Here is a 17836-nt window from a genome sequence, read left to right as displayed (position 1 = left end):
CGGTGCCTGATGCAACTTCTTCCTACACCGAGTAGATCTGAATCCACCCCCGGTCCTACGCTCCCTCTGTTGTGTTTTCTTAGATTTGGCAGGGCCATTGCTCTGGATGTGTGATGACAGGCCAAATACATGTTTCCTGATGCTGATGGAAGGTACAGAAAAAAATCTGCCAGTGCTTTGGGGGTCTGGCTTGAGCTGTGCAAGAGTTTTGTTTCTGCTTGTAGAAGCTGTAATGTGCTGGTCGGTCCCTAGAGCTCTTGGTGGAATATTAATACTCTCCATTCCTGTGCTACCTTTCCTCTAAGGCTTCCACAACACTTTGCAAAAATTAACAATAAATTCTTTCAAAGTGGGAGGTCAGTGCAGTGCACAGGAAGGTGATTTGCCAATGATCACGCAGGCAAGGGGGGAATACAGACCAAGTCCCCCTCTCTCAGCCCTAAGTGCCAGACAATTATGCCAATTACTCCCTGTGCCTAAAGCTTAATTAAGACTGTGGCTGTCATAGGGACAGCAGGGACTAGAGCCCTCAAATATTGGGAAAGAACTGGAGAAGGAGAAGACAAGGCAAGTGGAGTGCAAGTGTGTGCACAGATGTGTGTGATGGTGGTTGAGGAGACCTGAGTGAGTATTTCTGGCTCCCCTGGCCCAGCTCTGGCTTTCACACTGTGGGTGCTTCCCTGCACCCTGTTATTCCTGAGAGGTAATGGGGCCTTGGGAACTGAATTTTTTCCCACCATGGGACAGCTCTCCTGTGATCTTAGCAATGTACATGGGCAGCAGGAGTGATGCCAGGATTGCAGAGCATCCTGCTGCCTCCTCCTTGGCCATGTGGAGAGCAGAAAATCATAAACCCTACACACAAGATTTTCAGAAGGTGGTATATCTGGTTCTGGATGGGAAAGAAACAGCATGCCCTGTGCTCCCTGTCTGAACCTGTAACAGAGCACTGGTGAGTCACACCAGTTGTATGGATCAGCTATATCTGTGTGCTTTGCTCTTGGTCCTTCTCTCATGTTGAAGATCACCCTCCCAGGGGCTGAAGATGACTTGTTCTGGCTCCCTCTGACCAGAGTGAGGACATGAGAGCCTCTGAGTCCCTGCTGCACTGCTCAGGGTTGATGGAGGAGAATTTGCCATCATTAGCACCCAAAATTGCTGCTCAATCAAGTGGTGGCTGGTTTGGGAGGAAGAACGCTCGGCGATGTTAAACAGGGATGGTTCCAGCAGGGAGACAGCTCAGCGAGTCCTGGAAACCTTGTGGGGTCTGGGAAACATGGATCCATGGGATGGTTACAAGGACAAGTCCATGTCTGTCCTTCCCATGAGGATGTTGGGCAGCCCTCTTTCTTTCTTGTGTGTCACAGCCCCAGCTAAAAGAGCAGCTGATTGAGGAGGAGGCTCAGGGGAAGGGAGGTTTGCTGCTCTGGTAGGAGGTCCCCACTGTATTTTCTCTTTAATTTGAAGGGCTCCTCAGCAGGCTCTCAGGGCTGGGGTGTCAGGGCGGTACCTGCATGGCACTAGGAGCTGGATGCTGACAAACCCTGCAGAAACAGGCCAGAATGGGGGGGCTGCAGCAGCAGGCTGGGTTTAGCAGGCACATCTGACTGACAGCTGCAGGTTTTCATGGGCAGAATCACATATTTTGGAGGTAGTGAAGATGAGGAACGTGGAGGAATAGGAAAGGGTGGGACACAGCAGAGATGGATGCTGTTGAAGCCCCTCTTTTTGTACTGTTTCTCTCTCCACCTCACTCCTGGTCTATACTCTTGTTTCCCCCAAGGTTTTGGGGTTAGACACCTGATTGAAGGTCCCCAGCTTTGATTGATGCCTGGATATTTTGCAGACTGTTTGGAATAGCATCCTGGTGAATGCTCTACCGTGGACATTGTCTAATTGTCACATTAATTGTAACTTGAACACAAGACACTTGGGTATGAAAAGCATACCCAAGGGAAAGAATAAATGAATATGAATTTTTTGGCCTACAAGAGTAAAAGCTAAAGTAGGACAAATCTTCAGAATAATAACAGGGCACAGCAGCACGAGGTTGAAGTGCCTGTTCTTTGTTAATTTGGGGTCTTTCCACCAAAAACATGGTTTTTAATTGCAGCAAGGGATTTTCAACTTAGGCATCAGAAAAAGTTTACAAATAGGATTGTGAAGTACCAGAGCATTTTGTCTTGTGAAACACTGGAATCTCCATCGCTGGATTTCTTTAAGAACAGGTCAGAGGAACAGGTTAGGAATGAGGTAACTGTGGTAATTATGTTAGAAATGACACATCCACAATGCCACCTTTTGCTGGGGGTATGGGAACAGGCTGAGACTACGTGAGTTGATGAGATCTCTTCCAGCCCTATTCTCTGTGATGCTGCAGAGGTTTCTGAATTTTTTAGTGGAGTCTTTCCATTTGGATGTCAGACCTGTAGAGGTTGCCTTCACAAGACACTTCCCATGGGATCTCTGTGGGTACATATCAGTCCTGCCCCTGTACTTCTCCTTGGGACTGTGCTGGAAACAAACCTGGGCTGAGTTTGCCAGCTGTAGGGTTTAATGCTGCTGCTAAACTCTTGCTGGTGAGGCTTTTGTAATGGAACTAAGCTGAAAATCTCAGCTGATACGACTTTGCAGAGGGTCACCTCTTTATTGAAATCTCCATGTACATGGTGTATTCTTGTTAGAGTTCTTGAACCCCACTGGCTCAGGGAGCAGAAGGCACTAGCAGGAAAAAGGATGAGTCTGGAAATGTGTGGAAGAAAGCTGTCTGGAAATCTGTTCTCCATATCCTCTGGGGATAAGGCAAAGCTTTATGAGTCTATTCCACAACAGAGAGGACTTTATAATATAAACATCAGTAATGGCTTTCTAGCAGGATGCCCTTTCAGTAACTAAAGGGGCTGGCTCCAAGAGAGCTGGGGAGGGACTTTTGACAAGGGCATGAACTCAGAGGACAGTGGGGAATGGCTTCACACTGCCAGAGGGCAGAGTTACATTAGATATTAGAAGGAAATTCTTTATTATGGGGTGGTGAGGCCCTGGCACAGGTTGCCCAGAGAAACTGTGGCTGCCCCATCCCTGGAAGTACTCGGGGCCAGATTGGCCAGGGCTTGGAGCAACCTGGGATAGTGGAAGGTGTCCCTGCTCATGGCAGGGGCTAGGAACAAGATGTTCTTTAACCTTTCCAACCCAAACCATGCTTGATTCTACAAAAACACTGAAAGACATCAGCCAGGGAAGCCTGGGCTCTCCACCACCAGTGGATTAGAGCAGAGCTTGTAAACAGCTCTTGGGTGGGTCCCGAATGAGGCGGAGGGGATGGATTGGACAGGTGGGTCTCTTTCAGCCTTGCTTCCAGTGAGCCTGTGCCTTTACAGAAATGCTTCCAGTGCTTGAGATTAGGGAGAAAAGCTTGTAAATGTGAATCTCTGAAGTGCAGAGAAAGTCCCAACACCTATATCAGAAGGTAAAGCAAGAGAATTGCAAAAGTTGCTGTTTCTAAAAGTTCCATTTCTTTAAAATAGATCATTACTCTGCAGAAAACTGTGGGGGTAACTGTTGACAGTGCTGACTTATGCTGGCCTAGATTTCAATTGCTTTAGCTCTAATAAGAGATTTAGTTTAATTCCATGTCAGTGGAGGTATCCTAAATTTGCATCACTGCAGCTGAGAGCTGAATTTGGCCAGTGGTAGCCATCAATAAAAATAAAAGGCAATGTGGGGTAATTGTTACTCTTTTTCTTGTGTCAATAAAAGAAGCCTGCAAAATGTGTCCGGGAGCTTTAGTGTTAGAGGCTGCACAGCACAGCCTTTTTCCACAGCCCTTCCTACAAAAAGCAACAGCTTTTCTGGCACGGAAGATAAAGCTGTTTTGGGAAGGAGGTCTGGTTATTTATTTAAAGTCAGGTTTTTGAGGATCTGGGAGTCTTGCATCACTCAATGCAGAGCAAAGAAGGGAGCTGTGTGCTTTGGGTGCGCAGGGGACGGTGAGCAGTCTTTGCCCACCTGCAGCAGCCCTGCCCCAGGCACTGCAGAAGAGCCTGGTGAAGTGCTTTCCACTTCTCTCAGGGCAGTGGTGGCCCCTTTCTCATCCTCCTCACTGCCAGGGAAATGGAGTCTGGTGAGATCCCATTTTGGGTCTCTATGAGCTTTTGTAATTTCAGTGTCCTAAACATGTAGCCTTGGGAAAAAAGCAGCAGAATAGAAGAAAACAGAGTTTTAAACTGTCCAGCAGCTGAGCGAAAGGCAAAACTGCAACCACACGGGGTCCAGGAGGGATCTGAGGAGCAGAGATGTTTCTTGCTTTATCTTTCCCTAACAATCTTCATTCTGTTCATTCTCTGAGGGATGCTGGGGAAAACCCAGCATGATCCATTGTGTGGAGGGACTGATTCTGACAGAAATCACAGAATGGTTTGGGTTGGAAGGACCTTAAATACCATCTCATTCCAACCCCCTGCCATGGGCAGGGACCCCTTCCACTAGATCAGGTTGCTCAGGGCCCCATCCCACCCAGTCTTGAACATTTCTAGGGATGGGGCAGCCTATACCAGGGCCTCACCACATTCTGAGTAAAGAATTTCTTCATGATATCCAACCTGAAATCTAGCAAAATAGCACATCTTTATCTGTGACAGCATCCATCCTAGGATGCACCTGGAGTATTTGAGGTGCAATTTTAATTCTGTTGATCTGAAGTAGGTGTGTTTTGTGTAGACATAACTTAATCAAACTGGTTAACTCTTTGATATATCCTGAAGGAAAGTAGTTGAGGCACCTTTTAAAAATGCTGTGTTTTCCTTACTAAAGCTTTTATGTCCCATATAATAAAGAGAGCAGCTAGACTCCAGGATGAGGTTGGGGTTTTTTTGTTTTGTTTCTGTTTTACTGTACAAGCTTGTATTTTTAGAGATCATGGGATCTCTGACTGCATTTGGACATTTTTCTGAGAAGCTGTAGCTGTTCTCTCCCTCTTGTACATTAGCACAGCAGGCTCTGGGGGGCTTGTGCCCTGACCTGGCAGCAAGGCTCACGCCATCCAAGTGGCTGTGAGCATGCAGAGGAGGGCCTGGGCAGAGTTCCCATCCTGGTTGAGACCTTCTGTCTTCAATTGTGCAGCAATTTATTTTTGCGGCACTTTGTCTGAAAGGAGAAGACCAAGTTTGAAGTTGTGTGATCCTGAATTTCCTTGCAGAAGGTTCTCACTCTCTGCAAACACCCAGGCAGGTCTGTCGCTCGGAGAGCTCCCCATACAAGGGTTTGGGATGATGAAGACTAAAAGCTGCTTTCCAGGCTGGGAGACGTTTTCAGTAATCCAGGCTAACTGTGCATAGCCCTTTATCCCTAACTAGTTGCTAAATTATGTATAGCAGTCCCAGGTCTGCTTTGGGGCTGGCAGGGCTGAAGTCTCAGCTGTAGAGGCTGGTGATCCTGGGCTGAGGAAGCAGAAGTCCAGCCAGTGCCACAGAGGATGGGAGGTGTGGGTGCTGGGGCAGGATGGGGAGCACTGGAGCAGCTCCACCTCTCCATCCCTGGTGGTGTGGGCTGCTTTTCCCTCTTTCCTCATGTTCTCTGTGGTACTGCTGCCTTTTAGCAGACTCTTCAGTGAACTAGAGAGACCTAGTTCTATGGTTTGTTTGCTTCAATTATAGCTGACCATCCCTGAGGAGCAACTAAACTCCACATTTCCCTGTCCTGCTTCTGCGGGAGAGCTGTGAAGAGCTGCTCAGAGGGTGCTTGCTTTTTATGAGGAAGGTGGAAGGATGGAGCACAGCAGGGAAATGGCACTGAGGACAGAGGGAGCTGGGGTTAGTAAATGTCAAGCTGTTTGCCTCCTGCGCGCGCTGGAGCACGTCCGCAGGCTGCCGGAGCAGCGGTGGCGCTGGGGACAAGGCAGGGGTGGTGACAAGGGGCAGCTTGGGCTCTGTGGGAGCCGCTGCCCACACTGCTCCCGGTGGGGCACCTGGGCTCAGGGCTGTGCTCACAGAGCTGTGCCCTCAGGGCTGGTGGCATCCGTGGTACCAGCTCTGGGAGTTGGTGTGAGGTAAATTTGCTCTGAGCTGTGGCACCAGTGCTCACCTGCAGCTGCTTCCCTTCACCTCCTACCCTCCTGACTCCTCAACAGGGAGAACCAGGATCTAGCACCTTCCTGGCTGATGGCTGCTTCTCCAGAAGGCCAGGCCCGTGCCCATCCCCTGTCCCCTGCAGTGGTGTGTGACCCGCTCTGCACAAGGAGGTGCAGCACAGGCGGCACTGCCCGTCCTGGCAGGCTGTCAGCGAGGCCACTGTCGCTCTTACCACTGCCTGCTTGATTATCCCTGACGCTGCACTGAGCCTGACATCCTCCTAATGTAATATAGACACCACGATGATTACCATCATTGCAAGGACTATAAGCACCAGACGATGAAATTTAACAACAGTAGGTGCAGCAGTGATGAGGGGTGAGATGGAAATCGTGCTGTCTCTGCTCTCTGCCTATGGCCCTGAGCAGTCTCCATGTTCCAGCAGGATATCTGGAGTCTGGCACTCCTTTTCCCTGTTACCCAGCCAAAGTGTTCTGTGCTTGGCTTGGACTATCTCATGGTGCTCTTGTTGGTCATTTATATCACTGGGCAATTCTCTTCAAGGCTCCCTCTTCATCAGAGGGGTCTGCTCTGTGTACACAAGGCAAAAGCAAGTCTGCCCAAGGATTCTCCCCTTTCCTCTTCACTCATACTCTGAGCTGTGGGGAAATGGTAGGACCCTGCAGTAGGTGAGACGAGACTCAAATTGCGCCAGACTGATGCTTGTCTGAGGGAGACCAACAGATCCTGAAGCTCCAGGAGAAGCTCTAGACAAGCATCTGAGCAAGCAGTGCCTCTCAGGGCAGGTATCCTGCTGCAGTATTGGCTGTACCAATGAATTCCCTTTGCAGACACCATATCTGGGTCACTGTACGACACTGATCCCAGGCATGGGTCTGGCTGCAGCAGCTTGAAGTATAACCCTGAGCAGAGACCTTCCCTGCCTCCCATAACAATGCTGGCTAGGAAAACCCTTTTGTTTTCCTGCTTGCTGGTCTTTGTGGGGCATGACATGGCACAGCCCCATTTCTGGGGTGTGAGGGTTATCTTAGGTATGGGTGGCTGTTGTGCCTGCAGAGATGTGGATTGGTCTTTGGCCTCCCTCACCTGGAGCACCCCAACTTTGAGGTGGAACACTCTGGGAGCAGGAAGGCAGCTTCTCTGTTGCTGCATGTAGTACTTTGCTCTTTTGCAAACATGCTAGGTTTGCACTGTGATTAAATGCTGCTGTTTGGACTGCAGCTGTCCAAACCTGGTATATTGGATTCATACAGGGGTGGAGAAAAAAATTAATTTCTGGAAAATGAATATTACCCAGATCAGATGCCTTTCCAGCAGGAACTGGAGCACCACAGCCTCTCCCTGCTTGGCCCTCAGCACACCCCAGCTGGGGTTTGAGCTGTGGGTGCAGCTCTGTCTTGGCCCAGTGGGGCTGAGAGCTGCTGGGGTTACCAGCTGCTCTGTTGGGGTTCAGCTTTGTGGTTGCTGTTGTTCTTGAGGAAGGTGATGAGGGAGTCTTGGCATGGAGGCGATGCTGTGCAAGCACAGTGCAGTGCTGCCCCTCTGATTTTGGGGAAGAGCTGCTTCCTGGAAGATGTGAAATGGAGCTGAGGGTAGAGGGAATGAGAAGGGAGGGGTCTGCTTTGGGTTACAGGTGTACCCCACCATCCCTGCCCTCCCATCAGTGTCCTCCCTCATGTCCTGGACAAGGAGGCTGGAGACAGTTGGCAGGGGAGGCCAATGCCCATAGGAGACAGGAAGGCTGAGGAGACCATTTTTACTTTCTAGTGGTGCTTTACAGGGAACTCTCCTGAGATTTGTTATTTTCCTTCACGTTTTATCATTGGATACCTTGACCCATGGGAAGGTGTTGGGCCCTCTCAGTGGCAGCTCATCAAATGGTGATTTCTGCACTTATGGGAGTACTTCTGCACCCATTCCCTTCTCAGGCTGCCAGGTTTCATGGTGCTGGGTGAGCTGACAGGGAACTGGGGAGAGGAAAATGCTTTCTCTAAACTCTGACAGCTCCTTGAATATATAGGCGCAGTGGGAATTAATGGCAGGGATGAGCATCATTTACTGTGCATTAGGAGCAAGGCAAACAAGTGAATTTAGAGAATGGGTGTTTCAAGGCAGTCTCAGATCTGCCTCCTTGGCTGTACAGGTGCTGCTGGGAACATGTGCTGGCAGCTGGTTGTGTTACCAGCTTTGCTTTTAAGTGAGGCCACTTAGCACTTCTGGGCTGGTTTAAATCATTTTTGTGGCTGTTTGTAATTGCACTATGCTTAGGAGTATTTGGGATTGAATTTTTCACATTGCAGGTTGTCTTGAACAGTTGGATTTTTCTTCCCCCCACCTGCCACTCTTTCGTTTTTTTCCTTTGCTTTTATTTTGTTTCTGCTCAGTACTTTCTGTTGTTTGGCTGCTGTTAATATTCCCTCCCACTCCCCTTGCTCTCGCCACTTTATTAGTTCACTCTCAGCATCCACTGCTGGACTCCTTTCCGCTGCCAGGACTGGATCTTCTGCTACTGCATCCAGCTTCAGCCCCTCCCAGATTTTTTTATTGAGATTGCAGTTCATAATGTGGGCTCAATCCCTGTCCTCTGAGTACAACAGCTTGATACAAGGGCATTACTTCTTGTTTCAGCGTGGCTGGAGCAGTGCAGGATTTGGCTTTGCTCGTGTCCCTGCATTGCCACCCACCTGCCCTGCCTGTCAGGGAGGCTCTGAAGGGATGGGGCCTGTTACCCAAGGTATTGCCAAATAAAACCCAGTCTGCCAAGAGCACACAACCTGCACCCCTTCTCCCCGAGGGTGCCGACACAGCTGGGTGTGAGGGTACGAGCATGGAATCAGAAGCAGCAGTTCCTTGACTCCGAGGTCACCGGTGTTACAGATTTCAAAACCACGTCCCAGAGCACTGGATCACAGGAGAATTTCAATGAGAATGGCTTTCTCATCTGGACAAAACTAAAGGTTTTTGCCATCACTGAGGAATGTTTGGGATGTCTTTGGCCAGAAAATCCTACCTTTGATTCAGCTCAAGGAAAAATCCAGTATGGGAAATGTCACCTTAGATAAGTAAAACCTGGCTATGTTCTGAACAACCCAAAGCAAAATGCTACAGTGGAGACTGTGAAGTTCTCTGAATTGCCTGGAGCCCCCACCATTCATTCCCCTGCCTGTCTGGGACATTCTCATGCACGTATGGTCACTGTTAATTTGTCTTGGATTGTTCTAATTAACGCTGGTGAACTGTTCAGCCACGAAGACTGCAGAGCTCTGCAGCTGCAGAGAGGGCTGGAGGAACAGCTCCTGGTTTCTTTTTCTGTTCTCCCTTGTGGACAGGCACCGTTTCTGTCTGTAACCAATAGGAGCCAATTTTTTGTTTCATAATAGGAAAATACTAATGTCAGGACTCCCTCTGTACCCAAAGCTTTCTCCTTGAAGATTGCTCCTCTTTGCCTTCCTAATTGCTGCTGCTCAGCTGGAGGTATCCCGCATCTTCCAAGCACATGACTTTGTTGTGCTGTTACTTACCAAGGGGAGAAAAAGTGTGAGAGAATATTGCTTTGTGTCAAGCTTTCCTCGCTTTAACCCTTTCTGTGCTGATGTGGGGAGTTCTTATCTAGTGCAGGATGTTGTGCTGTTGGCAATATAAGCTTTTTGGTCTGAAGCTCGGGGTGTGATGGAGCTCTGATGTGAAGAACATCTAGAAGTCATATCCTGAGCTGCATCAAAAGCAGGTTGAGGGAGGCGAGTGATTCTCGCCCTCTGCTCTGCTCTGGTGAGGCCTCATCTGGAATACTGCATCCAGCTCTGGGAGCCTCAACATAAGAAGCAGGTGGGAAGTGGTCCAGAGGAGGGCAATGCATATGACCAGAGGGCTGGAGCACCTCTGCTATGAAGAAAGGCTGAGAGAGCTGGGAGTGTTCAGCCTGGAGAAGAGAAAGCTCTGGGGAGACCTAAGAGCCCCTTCCAGTGCCTAAAGGGGCTCCAAGAAAGCTGGAGAGGGACTTCGGACAAGGCCATGGTGTGACATGACAAGAGTTAATGCCTTCACACTGCAAGAGGGGAAGTTGAGATTAGATATTAGGAAGAAATTAATTACTGTGAGGGTGGAGAGGCCCTGGCACAGGTTGCCCAGAGAAGCTGTGGCTGCCCCATCCCTGGGAGTGTCCAAGGCCAGGTTGGATGGGGCTGGGTGGAAGGTGTCCCTGCCCATGGCAGGGGATTGGAACAAGGTGTTTTTGAAGGTCCCTTCCAACCCACACCATTCTATGAAATAATTTCTTCTGGAGTCTGGGGATGCCTCTTAAATGTCTTCTCTTACTAAAGCATCCTCTTCGGAGTCCCTATGCTCACAGCGTGATCACTTGCAATAACACAGGAGTTGACAAATTAATGGAAGGTGTGGGTGGTTTGGGGACCAAAGTGATTGGGTGAAGCCCGTTTCAAACAAGTCAGATTGTCAGAAAACTTAATGCTTGGGGTTGCCTTTCCTTGAAGGCTGACAGGTGTGGAGCACGCAGGAGCAGAGCCTTGGAGAGGGCACTGGAGCCATGCTCCATGTGTCTCTTAGGGACTGAGGAGTCAGATGAGGATCACAGTTGTGTCTCAGCTCATGGGCCATGTTCTTGCAAGTCAGTAACCAGAAAAATTCACAGAAGTTCTGTTTTCTCCAGAACCCTCAGAAATGAACAGATCTGAGCCTTTTGTGTGCTGTCCCACTGACAGAGGTGGGATGGGTTACTGTCCTGGCAGCCAGGGTAGGTGACCTGAATCCCTTGGGGCTTTTTGGGGGGGGAAAAAGCAGTTGCTGAAGTAGAGCTAGAAGGGAGTAATGGTATATGTGGGCATAAGGCTGCTGGAAGAAACTGCGGTTAGGAATTCCCTAGTGCCATGGAAGAAAGGAGGAGCTTGGGCAGAGCAGGGACCCCACTGAGAGCTGCAAAAAAAAAAAAAAGCAAAGTGGAAGCCTAGAGATTAACCCATTAGGTCTGGAGGGACTGTGCACAGCCAAAAGAGCAGCCTTGTGCTTAGTCTCTGTCTGCTCCTGTGGCTTCAGCCTCAGAAACTGCTTTGTTTAACCATGAAAGGAAAAGGGAGGCTGGAGTTGAGGGGTGTCTCTGCTCTGGCTCTTGAATGCATTGCCAGCTGCCTTCAGCAAGTGGAGTTGCTGTCTACTTCAGCTCATTATAATGTCTGGAGAAAGAAGAGGGGGAAGTAAGTAGTTTCCCAGCATTTTAGAGGGTCTCATCCTGTTCCTGAGCTGGTGATGTGCCACTGTCCAGGTCCTGGGCACCTGCCTGCCTGTACCTTTACTTTTGCTGGCTCTACCAAGAGCAATAGTTGTGTTGGTATGAGCCTGGTGGGTGTCTCTGGCCGAGCCTCTCCTTAGTCCTGGGTGAAATGGAGGAGGTTCTGAGTACGTGTTTGTCATGTGGAAGCTGGTTGTTTACTGTTTGTGTTTGGGTGCTGCTTTGAAACCCAGGGCAGATGTGTCATGAGAAATGGCTTCTGCACCCCCTGGTCCCTTCCTTTGTTCTCATGGCCAGGTCTGCAACAAACCACCACTTACAGGCAGAGTCTTTCACTTGTAATGAAGCTCCAGCAAAGAGAGGGTTTTGTGTTGTGGGAAGCATGATTCAGCTCCTAAGGATCATGCAAGCTTGGGTAGGTGCCAGACATGCTTAGCATGGAATTCTCAGTTAAGCATGGAGTCTGCTACCTCCTTGGGGAGGTCCAGCCCTCCTTGGAGAGTTCTCTGTTCCCGTATATCTCCGTGTCTGGAGCTGAAGGTATTTGTAAGTAGCCTGAGGATAAAGAGAGACGCAGAATCCTATTTGCTTTGTGGTTTTCTTCATGTACCTTACTTAAGAAAAGATAAGGCACGAGGAAATTTTTTTTTTTTCTGTAATCTCAGATGATGGCAATAAACTCTTCCTTTTGACCCTGTGTTGGTTGCACCTGAGTCTGCAGGCAGGTGGAGTTAACAAGTCACAAAATCATCTGAGGGGTTGGTGGTTGCAAAGACTTGTGGTGGGACTGATTCCTTCTTGTTGGGGCAGTGCTGATGCCAACAGCACTTCCCTTGGACCTGGTGTTGTTCCCTGCAGTTGTGTGATGTGGCTTGGGAAGGGCAGGCCTGTGGGTCAGTGCTGCCACTTCAGGTGCAACGTTCAAATCCAGATAATTGCATTGGCCTTCAGGATAATCCTGGTATAGATTTGTGCCTCTACCCACCACAGCCTGGCCAAGTTCTGGACTGGTTGTAGAAATCCTCATTTCTCGAGGATGACAAATTACTATTGCTTGATGAGAGATGTGGGTTTTATCCTGCTTCATGTGATCCCCTTGTTCCTGTTCCTGGTACCCAGAGCTGCCCCAGTGCTGCCAGGCCCTGCACCCAGCAAGCCCTGCAGGCAGTGCAGGGGGCTGGGGGTGGGCAAGAAGTTGGGCTTGCACTTGCCAAGTTCAGCAAGTGGCTTTGGGGAGGTGGTCAGTGAGCTTTGGGGATGCGTTTGGGCGAGGACGGGCACAGCAGCAAGCGTGATGGCTCTGCCTGTGCCACAGGAGTGGCTCAGCAGAGGCAGGGATGGGCAGCTCAGCTTTTGAGTGAGAGGGTGGGATGCTCATTGCCTGCAAGCGTGAAGGCAGGCAGCTATAGAGCCAGTGGTGTGGGCAGCAGGTTGAATGCATTTCTGTTTTTTCTGGTTGCAAAGCTTTTCTTCTCTTGCTCCCCTCATTTCCAAAGCTTATATTGTTACCTAATCCACATTGCTGGAATTCTCTGTTAGAGGATCAGCTTTTCTGTAGGAAGACTGCTGTACTCCTCACTACTATTGATTGTCTCTTTCTTTTGCCTCCCTTCTTAGATCTACAATGAAAATAGTAACCTGTTTGAAGTCAAGGAGAATGTGCCCAGGAAATTGGTGGAGAAGGTCGCAGGGGACATTGAGAGCCTCTTGGCCAAGAAAGTCCGTGCTTTAAAGGTAAGGTGATGGGCCTATGTGCTGATCCTTTGATGGAGATGCTCAGTTTAAACAAGAGGGTTGATGCTGGCGTAGCATTATGATCTCAGCTTCAAAGTGATTTCTGTGACTGTGTGGCCTTTTCTGGGAACTGCATCCTGCAGCTGGACAGATTCATATGGAGCATGTGAGGCAAGGATGTGTCATGTGGGGATGTACTCTAGGTATCCTCTTGCTTTTTATCTCCTCCCACCATCATGCGAACACCTGAAGGTGCTGCCAGAAGAATGCAAGTGACAGCAAAAGCCTGCAGCAAATCTGATCCAGTCATTTAACTGGGGATGTACTGGAAGCAGAGGTACTGCAGTGTCCCTGCTGTCGCTCGTGGAAGTGTTCTGGACAAGTGGAGCTTTTCCTGTTTAGGAGATGATGTGCCTGAAGGGTTTGTGCTGGTGCCTGGGACTTGAGCCCTGTGACTGACTGTGTGTGTGGGTTCCCCTCGTGGGTGTCTGCATACGTTTCCAATCTATTGTCCTATTTTGTAACACTCCTTTTAAAATGAACTCATTTTATCTGTAGTGGAGGATGGTGATCAATGGTGCCTGTTCAGTAAAAGCCTGCAGTGGCTATAACGAGGTGGCAGCAGGGCCATGCTCTGCTACTGGAGTAGAGACAGGTAATTGCCTTCCTGGGAAGGTGGAGAACCCTCTTCACTGCAGAGGGATATGGAAACTTCACCTCCAGGAGCTGAGGTATCCTCTCCAAAACAGTTTTATCAAGTGGCATGAAACTGTACAATGGGCATCTGGCAGTGTGGCCAGCTGGATGCAGTTTGTGGCTTGATTCACTGAGGGCATCTGCAGGGCAATAGACAATGGGAAGGCTTGGAGCAGGTAACCCCGCTGTTGTATCCACAGAGGCACTGTAGCCAAAAAGACTTGGTCATCCTGCAACCTGACAGACAGGGATGGGAGCCCAGGAAAAAGTGCTGTGGTGGCAGAAGGGATATTGCAGTAACTGAGGTGTAACTAAGGCAGTGAGAGTTTGGAAGTGAACTGTCTCCACAGTGGGTAAGAGGGAGCTTGGAGAAGGTATGCAAAAGGAATCATAGGACACCCATGTGGGCCAGGGGAATCTCAAGACTCAAGACAGGATCTCAGTCAAGGGTGGTCAAAGTCTGCCCTGAGTGTCCAGATGGTGTGAGGTTGTCCACAGAGCCTGACAAAGATGGTAACTGTAGGGACTTGGGTGAAGAAGATTGTTGAAAGAAGGTTGTTGTTTACTTAATTCCTTACTCTGGGAAGTAAAGAATAATCCTACTTGGGAATCACACCAAGTGTTTTAGCTTGAATGGAAGAAGCTGAAATGGGACTAAAGAGGTGTAAACTGTCAGCACCGCATTTGGGAAGTGAAAATCAGGGAGACCAATTTTCTTTTTAACGTGAACTTGCACCTTTGTGCTCATATAGTTTGTGTGCACACTTCAGCGTATATCATACTAAATGTTCCAGAGATGTGCAGCATCTATAGATGCTGGAGAAGACACAGGTGACAGAAGGTTGTTGCAAACTCAATATGCACCTGGACAACAACATACGGCTCCCATGTGATGCACAGGGTAATAAGTTACACAGCAGGAATGTGCTGAGTGGTTCCACTGTGACATTTGAATTTCAGCTCATCAGTCACACTGTTTTCTTTGCCCTTTGCTCTGAGTCACACAGACTTATAGAGAATTTGTACATATTTTGGTGCTAGATCAAGGGTTGAACTGTGCCCGTGGTACAAATAACCTTGTTTGTCTTCCAACTGTCTTCCTTTTTATGTAGGGTTTTGGGCAGGACTCTCTGGTGTGCTGTGAAGGGCTCACCTGATGCTGGACCTGACACGGGAGTGATTCTGGCAGTACTGGTTAGGTAACAGCACGTGGCACTGTCTTTATACCAGAAACAATGATCCCTTGACCTAAATTAGTCTTTCAAAAGGACTCCTTCAGAGTGCACTCTCAGAGCAGACTTTTACATCCACTTTCCATGTAAATTCTTGACATTCTGGATTGGTGGTACTAACAACAAAATCTGGAAATGGGGAAGTTGATGGAGGAAGAGAAATTGAATCTTCTAAATTTCTTCCACATTTTGCTGAGCTTCTTTGAAGCAGTGGGGCTCCCATAGCTCCTTCCATTTTCCTGCCTGTTTTCTTCTGTCTCAGCTCTCCCTTTAGTTGAATCATCTCTTCTGGAGTCATTTCCTCCTCTTCTCTCATGACTCACAAGAGTGATGATGACTTCTTGAAGCATATTTTTTAGCATTTGAGTCAGGTGGGGCTCCACGTATTGGTGGAGGGCAGGTGAAGAGGGAGAAATGGAGCCTCTCCTTGATGTGCAAATTGCAGTGTCACTCGTGTGCTCACTCTCCTGAGGAGACATCCCTGTCTCCTTTGCTGCAGGAGAGAGAAGGGATGCTGTTTGGGCCTCAGTGGGGCTTTGTAGGAAGATGCTCACAAGCCTTTGGGTGCACACCATGGGTGCACGGCTCAGAGCGCTGTTCTGATTAGGTGGTGATTCAGTCCAGTCATCAAAGAACCTGTTCTCCTCTAAGTAAAAATATTAATGTGTCTTTATTAAACTGTATGCAGAGCATTTATTAATACAGTTTCTTACCTTGTGTGTTGCATTTCTAAGAGGCAGAAATCAAGCACAAGGAAACTGAGCCCGTCTGGCCCTGACAGCCATGGTGCAGCACTGTGGCATGGATCTGGCACTAATAGGACACTCTGATTTCCCATGTGCGTTTTGGAGGCGTGCTGGAGCCAGGGGTGTGTGGCAGAGAGGGTAATTGCTTCCTAAAATAAGGCATCTACAAGGGGCTGGCTATTTGGATGCTGTCTCTCCTTTTTTGTTCCAGAACATCATATCAGATGACAATCTCATCATGGGACAAAAACTTCCTAGGAAGATGTTTTTGCAATCCCCACCTGTTCCACCTGGCATTAGAGTATCTACAGCTGGATCCTGGGGGACTTCTACCCCATGTCCCACACAATGGCTTCTGTTGGATGTGGATTTGCGTCAGCACTAATTGCCTTTCCCAGTGTCCTTTGTCTATGACAATTTCATTGCTTCAAGCCTGGCCTCCCAGTCACCTTTGGGCTCTGTAGCTCCAGCTGCTTTTTATTCGCAGTCTTTAACAGGAGGGGAGGTAAAAGAGAGGGCCTTCAATACAAAAATGCATCTAATTTCCTTTGAATTGGAAGTAAAAGACTAATGTGGAGTGACTCCTGAAGGAGATGACATTACATTTACCCAGTGCATTGTGTTGTGGGGAAGTTGCAGAGCTACAGGTGAGGTGTAAGGAAGCAATAGGTGTGTTTCTGGCTGGGTGGGAGTTTAATGGGCTGCACTTGTCCACACTCATGAGCTTGTCCTTGTTAGGGCTAAAAAAGACACCTTTTGTAAGATGTGGAAAGGAACAAGATGGCAGGTGACCAAATGACTACAAATCCCCCTTGGGTTTTCCTTGTGCTGGGAATCACAGCTGGCTGGCTCATGGCTTGACATCATCTGAGACTAGAACTCAGCAGGTTGGTTTTTTGCCAAGTAGATTTTTTTGTCACTTTTTCAACTTTATTTCCTATCTCCTCTTCAGTTTTTCAGTGTGTTCAGACCCCTCTTTGCCTTTGTATGTGCCCATAGAGATATGTACAGGCTGGGGCTTCTTTGGGAGCTTGTTTAAGAGCCCAGATGTTGGAGTTTGCTGTTGGTGAAGCACAGAGTGAGCCAGGGAAAAGCCATCACCTGAGGGTGTGCATGGTGTGTGTCAGATTCCCAAACCCAAGGGGCATTTTTTTTCTTTTAGAATACTATGTGAAGTACATGAGTGATGCCTCCAGGTCTATTCTTTCCTGAAGCTCTGCAGACTGGGGGAGAAGGAAGTTGTGATTGGATGGAGGAGGAGGCTGAGAGGTGGAAATTTTAGATCTTAGGATATGTTTTAAGATTGTTTCTCCTTTTTATGCAGTTCTTGTGAAGGCTGCTTTTGGATGCTGACTGCTTCATTCTTCACATATTTAACCACAGACAATTTGCTTTGCCTTCTTAGAGCGACACATCCCACAGTTTACTGAGTGGGTTATGCCCTGAAGTGAACTATTCATGTACTGTGACCAGCCTAAAGATTACTGTCTGTGCTGGTGGCCTTCCCCCATCTCCAAAAAGAGGCCTCCTGATCCATGGAACATGGTCTGGCTGCCTGCAGGCTCTGGCGTTACCCTGATGGTGACACGATTGGCCTGATATTTTTTCCATAGAACTGATTTAGTTTTGCAAGTTGTGCAGCACCGGCACAATCTTTTGAATTAAGGTGGAGTTTGTTGCATTTCCTGTGGACCCCAGCTGTGTGCAGTATCAAATATGATGTGTTGAACAGAAGTGCAACAAAGTGGCATCTTGTGTATCAGAGAATTTATAAAGTGTGCTGTGTACATCTGTGTGTATTTCACGTAGATGTCTGCCTGTGCAACAGGTTTGGTGCACCTTGTGTGGCTCTGGTGATGAGAGCACTAACAGCCCTTACCAGGAGTGGGAGGAGGGTTTGGGAGTTTTTTTTCATTGTGTTTTTGTGAAATTGAATAGCATTTTTTTGTTGCTGCGTATTTAGCTCCAGTGTGGAATGAGCATCTGGGGGAAAGCAGGGGTTTGGTAGGAGGGCTCTGTGGTAGGAGGGTTCAAGGTTCCTGTTCCTTCAGCTAAGGTGTACGAGGTCACAATATATTTCACTCAGGTTTTACTGTAACT

At 48.5% G+C, this 17836-nt stretch overlaps 1 protein-coding gene across 2 annotated transcripts in view; it reads left to right on the top strand.

Moving 5' to 3' along the window:
• Window positions 1-17836, top strand: part of CACNA2D2 (calcium voltage-gated channel auxiliary subunit alpha2delta 2) — a 212370-nt gene that overhangs the window by 70666 nt on the left and 123868 nt on the right. For both annotated transcript variants that reach the window (XM_048315508.1, XM_048315509.1), the window contains exon 3: window positions 12946-13062. In XM_048315508.1, the coding sequence (XP_048171465.1) occupies window positions 12946-13062 (117 nt within the window). The remainder of the gene's footprint in view (window positions 1-12945; window positions 13063-17836) is intronic.

The sequence above is a fragment of the Corvus hawaiiensis genome, chromosome 11 (assembly GCF_020740725.1).
Source record: "Corvus hawaiiensis isolate bCorHaw1 chromosome 11, bCorHaw1.pri.cur, whole genome shotgun sequence".
NCBI lineage: Eukaryota > Metazoa > Chordata > Aves > Passeriformes > Corvidae > Corvus > Corvus hawaiiensis.
This window is presented reverse-complemented; position numbering and strand designations above follow the sequence as displayed.